Genomic DNA, 13118 nt, shown 5'->3' with positions numbered 1-13118 from the left:
TCTTTCTTTCTTTCTTTCTTTCTTTCTTTCTTTCTTTCTTTCTTTCTTTCTTTCTTTCTTCTTTCTTTCTTTCAAATATGCACCCATGAGTAGTGCAGATGAATGACAGGGCTCGAGAGTATTATTGCATTGATGTCCTGTTGGGAAATGCTTTTAAATCCGATCAGTTATCGTTTGAGTTTTGTTGTGAAGATTTGCGTCTCTCCATGCAAAATACGGCTTCCAAGCCAATTAAGTCACCTCAAAAGCACTCACCATTGTCAATTGGCCAAAATTGCAGTGAGGATCTTGCTTGTCATTGTGATTTATTATTGTTGAATGCTGCTGGTGCATTTCCATGGAACAGTTCTTCCTGTGCCTGTTGGCATTCATAAATGAAAGGCACTGCTTTGCTAATTGCTAATTGGAATTCTCTAATAACTTTTCTTACAGGAACTGGATTTTGAAGCCAAAACTAGTTATACACTACGGATAGAAGCTGCAAATAAAGACGCAGATCCTCGCTTTCTGAGCCTGGGGCCATTCAGTGACACAACCACTGTGAAGATCATTGTAGAAGATGTGGATGAGCCCCCCGTGTTCTCTTCACCTTTGTATCCCATGGAGGTGTCAGAAGCAACCCAAGTGGGGAATATCATTGGCACAGTTGCAGCACACGACCCAGACGCTTCCAACAGCCCTGTGAGGTAAAAGTGCGCTGCTCTTTTTCTATTTTACATCAACATCCCTGTATGCACAACTCATACTTCCATATTATAAGGCTTTTGGTTCATTGAAAATAAAAGGGGCTGGTGAGATGGCTCAGTAGAATAAGCTCCTCCCTGGTAAGTGAAAGGGCCTGAGTTCAATCCCCAGTTCCGCCAAAAAAAAAAAAAAAAAAAAAAAAAAATTCACTTACTATAGAGCCAGAGCAGTAGAAGTAAAATGGGGTCAGAATAATTCAATGTTTTAGTAATTCAAAATGTCATTCGGTTATCCAAGCCTACTGTGTAGAACTATCTGTAACTATTGTTATCCAGCACCTACAGCCAGTGTTTCCTTTCTGCCAGTTGTCCTGAGTCTTTCAAAGCAAATTGTGACCAGAAACGAAATGCAGCTCCTAATTGTAGCATAAGCTCATTATGTTAAAATACTAAAATTATCTAAAGTAAAGTACAATTAATTTAATACTACATTGAACATATTAATCTGTTTGGACAGTATGTTTTTTGTTTTCTTCAATGTATTTACTTATAAAAAAATAAATAATACACAATCTGTTTATACCAACTACTTAAAATATCCCTTCCCCAACCTCATATTTAGGCTAGATAGATAGTTGTAGCCAAATAGTCTCTTTAGGACTAACATGATTATAGCATGTAAATATTTCAGAATACCCTAACATTCCATTTTCTACCTTTACTTATAGTTCATAGTCTTATATCTGCCTGAGTGTTTGTTTGCCTGTGTGTATTAAATACTTCTTATATTTTGGGTGAATATTTTTTAGGGGGTGAATATTATGAATACATTTTATTTGAAAAATATGAATACTGTATTATATGATTTGAATTTGTTAAATGCTTCACTTGTCTTTATGAAAGTGTGGTTTTAATATAAAGACTATAAGGGAGAAAATCATATTGTTATATATTCAGTTCTATTCAACTTATATAAACTAAACTCATAAACAGTATCTTAAAATAGTTCATGCTTAGAAGCAAGATCTGGATATTGACCAAAATGTGTTACAAAAATATTTAAATATTTTTAATTTAGACAGTGATTCTTGCTTAGGAGTATTTTCTAATGTATTTTTCTCCCTTATACAATAAAATTATTATTTTAAGGTATAAGTTAGTTTCATTTTTCTTTTTTCTCATATTTACAGAACTCGTGAATTGATAATATGAAGTCCTGCTCAATCTTGCCTTATGTTTGAAATAAATTAGAGGGCCGAGGAGATAGCGTGGCAGTCTAAGTGCCTGCCTAGCAAGTGCAGGGACCCAGGTTCCATCCCCGGTGCTACATGCCATGCCAACCCCAATGTTGTGCCAGCCACCAAAACCAGTGTGGTGTTTCACATCTGTCATCCCAGGGCTGGGAAGGCTGAGACAGGGGATCACTGTGAGTCTGAGCTACATAGTGAGACCCTGTACAAAAACAAAAATAAATAAAAGACTATAAATAAATTAATAAATAAATAAAATAACTTAGAAATGAATGAATAACTGTGTTTTATTCTGAGAACTTTAACCATATCTGGGAATATCATCTGCACGCTAGGTGTGTCACAAATACTAGAATAATCTTATGATTTTTCCTTGAACTAGTTCAACTTTTGTTGTTAAAAAGATACCTAAATATGATCACACTGTGTCACCAGTCATGCCAATCATTTCTTTTTCTTTCTTTTATTTTCTTTTGCATGCTTTCCTCTTCAAATTTTTTCCATAATTTTATTGATAAACAAATAGCAATGAGACAGTTTCAAATCAAATTGGTAGGACAGTTTCAATAATTAACACATTGTATACATTCCTCCCAGTGGTTAATTGCTGTACAAGATGCGGACATGATATCCTATCTGCAAACACCATTAGAACAAATCACTCTATTCATTAAGAGAATGTAACTATATATCTATCCTAAGCACTTTGAATACGCAGATACAAAATAGACATTCGTCTGTATCCCATTTTTTTGTTAAGTTCCATTATTTGAATATTATAGGTGTGTAAACTCAGCAAAATATTCTAAAAGAGTCCAGTAGCCCATAATAGTATTGGGTCTTCCGCTACACTGGCAATGTCAGAAATTGTTAACCTGAGTCCCCTACAGCTCAACATAACAGCATGGTTTTACTTTTTATATGTCGTTTTTATACTTTTCTGCTATTGGTTAAGACCAAGGTAAAGCTGGACCTATGCAACAAGAGTTGTAGCTTTTGGGTCTGATAAGGTCAGTGAAATCCCCTCAGGATTTATCCTGAGATCCTGTACCTCATATTTTTTCTCAGTGTCAGCCATGTGGATGAGACACGGCCATTGCTTGGCCAATGTGCTCTCTGTAAAAGCCTGAGAGAGTGTTTTCTCCCCATGTGACTCTCCTTAGGCACACTCTACATCATGGCTCACTTTCCTCTTTGGCGCCATAATCTTCTTGATCAGAAAATTTGGGACACTACCGAGGTACATGACGTTACAGTACAAGTTCTCATATGTCCTGAGTCTTAATTGACCTTAGAAGGTTAGGGCCAAAATGTTGGCTTTCCTTGTAGCCCTCCTTTTTCTTTAATTTTGGTCTGCAAACTTAGGTTGTTAACCCTCCAGAAGATAAGCTTATTATTATTACCATACAACCTAGGCTGTTAAGCTTAACCTCACTATCTGTCTGCATATCAAACATCTTAGGCATTATATGGAACAGGTATTTTTCATCAAGTATTGATATGTTGAACTTTAAGCCCCTACAGAATATGATAAAAAACATTTAAAAATTAGAATATATTTTAAAAATAGGCATAAAGAATTAAATACTTCTTATGTTTACACATAAATCTCACCATATACAACCTTGAAGCAGAACAGTCCCACAATATTCCTTTTCCTGTCTTTTGCTTTCATTCACCCCCTCTCCCTTCTTTTTGAACAACCATCTACCCGAGAGACTTCACAGCAGCAACTGGTATGTCATGACAAGCAGACCGTATTCAGAAGACCAAAATCACAGGCACCCCAAGCATGAAACTACTGTTACAGATTACCATCTGCAGTGCAGTTGCTTAGTCCACAGGTATCAGTATATATAGTTAGTCAGGGTGAGAATGTTTCCAATTAACTGCTAAATTAAAAAAATCTTCTTTAGATTCTCAGGACCATTGCCTTGCTCATCTTCTACATATAACTGTATGTCTTGACATTGTCATGTTTCCTAATTCTTCTCCTTTCACTCTCTTGATTAGTTAGTCCTCGAGATCCTGCTTCCCTTTTACTTGTATTATACATTTCTATTTGTATTTCTTCTTTTGAGTTCTTATACTAGAGAAACTATATGATATTTATACATATGCATGCTGATCTTGACAAACTTGAATTTGTTTTTTCGTTGGTATATTCCAAAACCACTTTACAGAACACTTAGGCCTCCACCTTCATGAATAATAAACAATAGTAACCTTTTAGGCATAAATCAGCAAAGTATGAAAGGGGGACTCTGCTTAAATCATTTTACTTAATGTTTAGAAAGTGCAATATGTTTTATTGAAATTTGTGGATATAGACAATGTCCCAAACTCAGTAAATAGATCATAAATTAGTTCTCAAATAAATTGGAAAATTTAAAATATCTTGATTGGTAATGTTGGTATTCCTTACCTTGTTTTTAATTTTTCTTTATTCATTCCCTGTATCATCTTATTCATTCTGAAAAACCATTGTAGGTCTCATAATATTTTGTTTAGAAAAAATTACAATAAGATTATATAGTCATTTGAGGACAAAGCAGGAAGAATAGGCCCAAAAGGGCAGTCACTTTAGTTAGAGAGAGATGGCTCAAAGGCTGATGTTTGTTGGTAGTGGTACCAGGAATACAAAATTGAGGGGTTTTTTTGATGTGGCTGACTCAGCCCACCTTTTGGGGGAAGGTGCTGGCGCTGCATGTGGTGCTGGGGATGGAACCGTGGTCCCTGCACTTGCCTAAGCAGGCGCTTGAGACTGCTGAGCTATTGCACTGGCCCGAAAATTAAGGAATATTAAACTTTTAAAAAAAAGAAAGAAAAAATGAAAGTGACCTTTATTGTTTCCATTTTCTTAAAAGTAATAAAAGTGACCTGAATGTTCAGGTGGGATAAGTTTACATAATTTTCTCACAAATAGGTAAATTTTTACCACAAGTGTGCCACAATTTTGGTATGTGTAAACATTACTTCAGATTTTGTCATGTCTTATGCTTCATACTTACTATATTTTTGTTTTACATTATCTTAATTAAGATCAATACAGTTTTCTATAGCTTACCTTTCCTTTTTCCCCCAGCAGAAGTTGCATAGCTATCTAAATTTCTCCATAAAACAACAAAAATGAAAAAGCAACAGTGATGCCTACCTCATTATGGTTTTTTGGATAATTAAATAAATATATAAAGTAAATAGTGTTTTAAACTGTGAATCAACCAAGTATTAAATAAACTTAGATCCAGTGTTTGGCTAGCACCATGTAGTAAGATCATGAAATGTTACTTTTATTTTCGAATTCACTATCCAGCTAGTTTGTACACTTCGTTTCCTCCTCCTCCTCTTCCTCCTCCTCCTCCTTCTCCTCCTCCTCCTTCCCTTTCTCCTTTTCCTCCTTCCCTACTTCCTCCTCCTCCTGTTCTTCTTCCTCTTCCTCCTTCTTATATGGAACCTAAACTTGTACTCAAACATAAAGATGAAAAGTAGGTGATACTTGAAATTAGGAAATAAACTTTAGGGGCTGGGGAGATGGCTCAGTAGAATAAGCGCTTCCCTGGCCAGTGCAAGGGTCTGAGTTCAATCCCTGGTTGCGGAAAAAAAAAAAAAAAAAAAAAAAAGGAAATAAAATTTAAAACAAATATAGGTGGATCAGAGAAAGTACATTTAGTTCTGTTAATGTTAAGAAGCTGTTTACTACTGCATCTAAATTTTTACCCTGAATACTACATATGTGGCTATAGCTATTAGAATTGGAAGGACAATATATAACCTGTTGATACTTACCGTCTTTCTGAAGTATAGCGACTTTTCTTCTGTGTTTCTAATCCAAGCTGATAAGAACCATACGAGTACGAAATATAGGAGGTAAAGCCATGCTGTTATGTTGAGCTGTGGGGACTCAGGTCAATAATTTCTGACATTGCCAGTTAAACAGAAGACCCAATGCTGTTATGGGCTACTGGACTCTTTTAGAATATTTTGCTGAGTTTACACACCTATAATATTCAGTAACGAAACTTAGAAAAAATGGGGTATACAGATGAATGTCCATTTTGTATCTGTGTATTCAAAGTGGTTAGGATAGATATATAGTTGCATTCTCTTAATGAATAGAATGATTTGTTCTAATGGTGTTTGTAGATAGGATCTTAAGTCCACATCTTGTACAGCAATTAACCACTAAGAAGAATATATGCAGTGTGTTATTTGTTGAATCTGTACTTCCGATTTGATCTGAAACTGTCTCATTGCTATCTGTTTATCAATAAAATTAAAAAAAAAAAGAACCATACTAGCATCCTGCAAATCATAGGTCTGTGGCCTTGTTCTGCATGTCAGGATTGGCAGGTTCCCCAGGACTCGACATGCATTTATTAAGAACCTGCTCTGTCCAGGAGGACGCTGACGAAACTTCTGATAGGAAACAAAGATGAATAAAACATATTTTTGACCTCCAGGAATTTACAATCTGAATAAAGTAACAAAAACCTCTAAAATTAAACAATATGAGGATAAAATCTGCTAGTGCTGTCAAATGAAAAATCTATGAGATAATTATAATCACTCTGATTTTGCTGGAAACTAAACTTCATTTGAAGGAGTGATAGTGTAAGTTGGGTTTTGAGAGATGGCAAAATTTTGATATGCCAGCAAAACATAACGCAAAATGTGTTTATGCTTTATTTAGATGTCTCCTAGGACCCTAAAACTCAATTATGAAATTAGTTAGTACATTTCTGTAGGCTACTGAGAATATCCAAAGATCCATTCCTAAAAAATAACTTTTTAGTCAGCACAGGGTCTCATTACAAACAAGATCAAATGTGTAGATAGAATAAAAAGTAATGGGTGTCATGTTTAACATATCTAACAAATTATGTATAGAACTGTACTCATATTTGTGCTCAGAGATACCTGAATAATATATGACGTAGGCTTTTGATATCCCTGATATTGTATGTCTCTGATAAAACAACCATAAAGTTGTATGAATACATTTGCAGTAATTAAATACTGTAGTGTATAGTTTAAGTGACTTGTTTTCATGCGTGTATTTGTACACATTGTGCTAAATAATTTATAAATATTTCCCTTTTATAAAATACATAGTGTGCTATTAACACACAGGAAAATAGTGTTAGCAATGAAAATAGTTAATTTCAAAAGTTGCAAAAATCCGTGATTCATGCTTCATGCTATGTATCAAATGTTCATTTTAACATAATTGTCCTTAAAAGTAAAAACACACTCATGAATATATACACATGCTCAGCTACTGTGGAAACAAAAGATGTGTTTTGCTACACTACTGTACTTAATATACAGAGCTAGTTCTCAAAACATTAAGTAGGAAATACTTTATTTGAACCATTTTCCAATTTTCATTGCAGAATTGTATTGTAATATCAAATCTCAGCAAGGATCTTCTAAATTATTCTTCTAAAAGATTTGAAATAAAATTAATTTCCCAAAAATTACATTTTTCCAAATTTGTTCCACATGATCCGATTAATGAAAGACCATAAAATACAAATGTTTTTCATTTATATCAAGTAAAGCACATGATGATGAACTATAAGGGAACCTATATTTACTTCCTTTAATTCTCTAAGTATTTTTTTAATTACAGCAGAAATTCATTGGGGCAAATTTATTGAAATAATTAGGTACACCTCATGAGATCAAAGGAAGAGGTGAATAGGCCAAAGAGGAGGCCAGCCAGATAGCTTAGTGAATTAAAGTGACTGCGTAGGCAAACACAGGGACCCGGGGTCAGTCCCCAGAATGCCATGCCAGCACTGACCCCAGAGCATGCTGAGAAGGTAACGAAGACTGGTCATGGTGATGAGGGCCTGTAATCCCAGCGCTTGGGAAGCTGAAACAGGAGAATCTCTACGAGTCCGATCTAGTAGTTAAACCTTGTGCATCCTGTAGATCCTGCCCTAAATACATAAAAAAGGCAGATCACTCTATAAATATGAGTGGGAAGAATGAGTGGGGCCTTTGGGAGGCAACAACTGCAAAGCTGAAATCCTTTCCTTGTAGCTCTCTGATTAATATTCACACTCCTTAGTTTTTGTCTTAACTTTCCACATGCACTATCTGTAAACCAAAAGGCTGTTAGTATCTTGCTTGTTTCATCAAGATTGTGTGATTGAGGCTTAAATCCCCAAAGAAAAATTAAATTTTACAAGAGAGTAAAGATGAAAACACATCACTCCTATCACTGTGTACAGAATTCAGGAATAAAGCTCAGCCGAATAAGCGCCTGCCTGGCAAGCTCAAGGTCCCAAGTTCAATCACCAGTCAAAAAAAAAAAAAAAAAGAATTTTAGCAGTTTATTTTTCCCATTAAATTATTAAATACGGTAAAGTATATTTATTTTGACATTATAAATGAACATACTTGCGGCTACACAGTTTAAAAAATGTACCTCCAAGATATTAATGAGGTATACATCAAATTTGTACAATACTTCAGCCTTATGTTCTAATGCACATGTGCACACACACACACACACGTACACACACACATACACACCAGCTTTATAGCAGTTTACAACAGCAGATAATGTGATACAGTTTATTTTATTATTCAGACTTGTCCCTGGTTATGTGTGACATTACTCTGCCATTCTTGGCACATGGCTGACATATTTGGGTTAATCTATCCCATTCATTCGTACATTCTGTTTGTGATCATTGAAATGCAAATTAAAGATTGATAAGAATCTCATCTGCGAAGAGTAACATCTTAATTGATCTTGATAGCTTATCAAATAGCATCAGTGATAATAAAAATAATTTATTTAGAATTTATTTTGTAACAGATGTGATGAATACTTGAGATACACATGTGCATAAGATGTTCTCTCAGATCTCTTGTTATTTAGCCAGAGAAGTGATTGCATATGAAATTTCACAAAAATATGATCTTTAATCTGGAAATGAGAAATCATTTATTGCTTTCTCATTTTAATGATGATAAACCAAATGGCCAGTGAACACGCCCAATAGGTAAAGTAATTTCCTGGCAGACTAACAAATAGAAGAAGTATTTTCCTTCAGTTTTCAATCTTTGGTTCCGGATGATATGGGTTGAAAAACTTAGACAGAATGTGTGGATTATACCTGATGCAGGACTTTTTTTTAAAGGAATGACTTCTGATATAATTATCCTTGCTTGTTGCTTTAATGCTATTCATTTGTCTTCAAGAAACAATAGAAATAAATTATTTAAAAGGTAAAAACACAGAAGAACAAGATGACCAACATTAGGAAATGTAGAGAAATTGGGATGTGAATATTTTCATTGATCAATTAACATATAAATTTAGATGGCTAGGAGTACAGATAAGAGAACACATAGGAAAGAAAAGAAGTTGAACCAGAGAGTCAGAGATGTCAGAGACAAAACAAAACAAAAGCATCTTTTATAAGCATCCTGGAAAACTTTCTGTAGGTATTCTGGAGAGATAGCTCAGATAGATAGATGATAGATGATAGATAGATAGATAGATAGATAGATAGATAGATAGATAGATAGATAGCTATATTAGCTCTCATATGCCTCTTTTGCAGTTTTGCAGTGAGGTACTACCCAAATACCTCTTTTATATTTCATTTTCTAGGATCTAGCAATAAAGGTGCTATGTCGACAAGAATGCCTCATATAATACAGTTTTTCAGATGAACACAACACTGCCTCTAACAAAAGCAGAGTTCTCATAAGAAGAATTAAGGGAAATGTGTTACTAGGCATGCAGTTAAAATTATCTGACACATGTGACCTTACATATTTGTCGAAAAGTTGTGGAAAATGGCAAGCTAGATTTAAATATTCAATACATTCTGAAAATGAGAGAGTTTACAAGATAGAATACATTTGGAAAAGGCTGATCAATTTGTCTTGAGATATATTGAGCATGAATAGAATATACTACAGGCTTATAGAGTAGTTTGCAAAGTATGAGTAACATTTATGTATGAATATCGAGATATAGCTATATCTGCATTATAAGTGCATAGGGCAGCTTAACAACTATTGCTACAGAAAATATAAAAGTGTTTTCTCTAATTGGTTACCCCAGTGTATGCCAAAGGAGGCCAAGATTTAGGTTGTTAATTTGCAGAAACTGCAGGAACCATTGTGAATTCCTATACTATGAACAACATCAGCAACTGCCCTGGAGTTCGCTTTGCTTCCTGACTAGGAAGGCTCCTAGCTTTCGCTGCAGGAGAGCCCTAAGCTTCCCTCTGCAACTGCACTGCTTGTCTTCTAGGGTGCTGGGAACAGAACTGCAAGTATGCTTCTCCTTTCTGAATTCCAAAGCAGAGATAGAGATATTTTACTATATTCACTCTAAAAGCTGGTAATAGTTTCCTAACTTCTCTTGTCTAGGTCATTGTTTTTCTCAGGTGTTGTCATATATGTACTAACGTTTCGTATCTCAGCTCCACTTTTCGGTAGGTCCACAGGTGCTGCTAGCCAGTGCCTCTATAGTACTGTGTAATCCCAACCACTGTCATTGGGAACTCTAAGGAACAACAGTGCCCTTGACCAGTCTGTCTACTCCTTGTCTTTGTCAACGTCTGCTATCTCAGACCTCAACCCAATACAAACCTCATTCTTTCTCTGCACCTTCTGATAAATTTTATTGCACTTTACTATAACATAAGCAAAAATGGAAGAAATAAAATAATAATTAGAATAGAAATTAATATATATGAACATAAAAATAATAAATTCCTATCAGAAGATTGTAAGCTGATTAGAAAAAAGAATTTAAAATTGCATATCCAGCAAGTGTCTTTTATTAAGTATACATGGAAAGCTCTTAATGCTGTGCCTGTTGGAATCACTTGATTTAAAATTGGGCAGCCTATTTAAACAACCTACTTAAAGAGAAGAGATGCATATGGCAAATAATCACATGAATATGTAGTCAACATAGTTTATTACTAAGAAAATGCAAATTATAAAGCACAATCTGGTGAGAAACCCTAGAACTGTCATCTGTTTCAGATGGGAATGCAAATAGGGCAGCTAGGTTGGAAAAGAGTACCCAGCTTTCTGTAAACATAAACTTACCATAAAACCCAGGCATTCCACACTCTAGAGAAAAGGAAATATGTTGAAACAAAACTTACATTTGAATTCTTACAGTAACTTTAGCTTTAGAACTGGTACCAACCAAATACAATTTGGTACATGAATCTGAAAATACTCTGTCATATATCTATTTATTGGAACACTATCCGCCAAGAAAAATGGACATTAAATTTAAAAAATAAAAGTAACAGCAAGGGATACTTGAGTGAGTCTGTCTTTTGTTTTGGAACTTGAGATTGAACTTGGGCCCTTGTGCCTGCCAGGTAAGCACTTATTCTGCTGACCTATCTCCCCAGGCCCTAGTGTCTGTCTTTTGAGTATTAGAAGCCAGATGCAAAAGGTTACATTACATTCCTCTTTGGAAATATTCTCAAAAAGGCTAAATATGATGATATGGAACATGTCAGTGTTTACTAGAGCTTCCCTTGAAGAAATTGTAACTACAAAGAGAGAACCCAAGGGATTTTGGAGCTATGGGCTGGTTTTGCATTCTCATTTCATTGGTGTATGCATCATTCACAGTGTGTTAAAATCCACAGTGCTGGACAATAAAAAAAAAATTCTTGTTAGTTTGTTATTGATAAAACCATAAATAAATAAAATTGCTTAGATAAGATTGTGAGTTAGAGACCAGACCAAGCTGCATAGCAAGACTCCGTACAAATGAATAAATAATGTCTGAATTTTCTCCTTTGTGAATTGTTTGAAAAAAGGTATAAATCTATTACTCAGTATATCATAGCTTTAATCCCCAAATCAAGAAGTAATACTAGAAAACTTCCTCAGTAAGATAGTATTTTTGTGCTCTTTTGGGTTCAAAATTAGTTTCAGAAATGCCATGATGAAAGGCCTCATTATGAGAAAACTCAATAAGCTTTCACTCACCATCTATTTTATATTAAGTACACTTAGGAAACTGTCCAGTATGTCACCTCTTTATGCAATGTAAATTTTTATGAGAAACTAATATTATTATTCTATTTAGCTTTCAAGTTGATTGACAGTGGCTTAGATAGCTCATATGTTATGACAAAAGCAGTGGTACATTATTTCTAAGACTAGGTTGTAAACATTCCAGTGGCTACACTATTCTGTTTATTATTATTATTATTGTTGTTATTATTATTTTGATTGATTCCTCTGGAGAAATCAGCTCTTTGCCCCGATGACATCCAGGTAGCACCATGAGGACAAAACAATTTTCCAACACCATTCACATGCCATCCACTCAGGGACCAGATTTTCATATATATATATATATATATATATATATATATATATATATATTAGCATATATATATGTTAATTAACAGTGAAGTGAAGAAATAAAGAAAAACAAATTGAATTGAAAAAGATGTTGGCAGCATGAGTAATTGTAAGCCTTCATCTAGATGTAGAATTGCTGAAGTGGAGAGGGGAAGGAGAGACAGTTGCATGCATGTTCCTAACTTTCAACAGTTCTGCACGCGAGTGACACATCAGCTAAGAATGTGCTCATCTGAAGCTAGATTAAGGGAGTTAGGACAGCCAATGAGAAGCAAGTGTTTGAAATCATAGAATAATTTAATCAGTTATTAATCATCACTCAGACAGTGGGTGTATATTTTGTTTCTGTTTGTTCTTTAGTTTAATTGTTTGTTTATAAATGACAGCCTTCTAAGCACCCACCTAGAGTCTGTAAAGCCAGCATCAAGTGGCGACCTATTAGTGGAAGGTGATTTTTGTTCATGGAACAAATAATAAAGTGGAATAAGAATATAAGTGCAACAGTAAAATACCACTTATGTTTGGATTCCAGATATTTTGAGAAAGAATGTTTACATACCAAAATGATCATGCAATTATAGGTAATTTAAAGTAATCATGTAATTACCTAAAAATTTATCTTTGGAAACCTGATCAAATCCCTGAGTGAGAGATGCAAAAATAAAAAGGATTAATATCAGCTTGGTATTTTCTAACAAAAGATGTTACTAAGCATATACAAAGGCAAATGTATCTATATAAATAAAAAGGGTTAATATCCAGCCATTATCAAACAAAAGATGTTGCTAAGCATATGTAAACGGAT

The 13118-nt window shown here is 34.5% G+C and overlaps 1 protein-coding gene across 1 annotated transcript in view; it reads left to right on the top strand.

Annotated features, from left to right (window-relative positions):
* Cdh7 (cadherin 7) overlaps positions 1-13118 on the top strand; it is a 158009-nt gene that overhangs the window by 97212 nt on the left and 47679 nt on the right. The window contains exon 7 of the mRNA XM_023723151.1: positions 433-686. Coding sequence (XP_023578919.1) covers positions 433-686 — 254 coding nt within the window. The remainder of the gene's footprint in view (positions 1-432; positions 687-13118) is intronic.

The sequence above is a fragment of the Octodon degus genome, unplaced genomic scaffold, assembly GCF_000260255.1.
Source record: "Octodon degus isolate 3935 unplaced genomic scaffold, OctDeg1.0 scaffold00097, whole genome shotgun sequence".
Classification (NCBI taxonomy): domain Eukaryota; kingdom Metazoa; phylum Chordata; class Mammalia; order Rodentia; family Octodontidae; genus Octodon; species Octodon degus.
The sequence above is the reverse complement of the archived record's forward strand: the minus strand, read 5'-3'. Positions and strand labels throughout refer to the sequence as shown.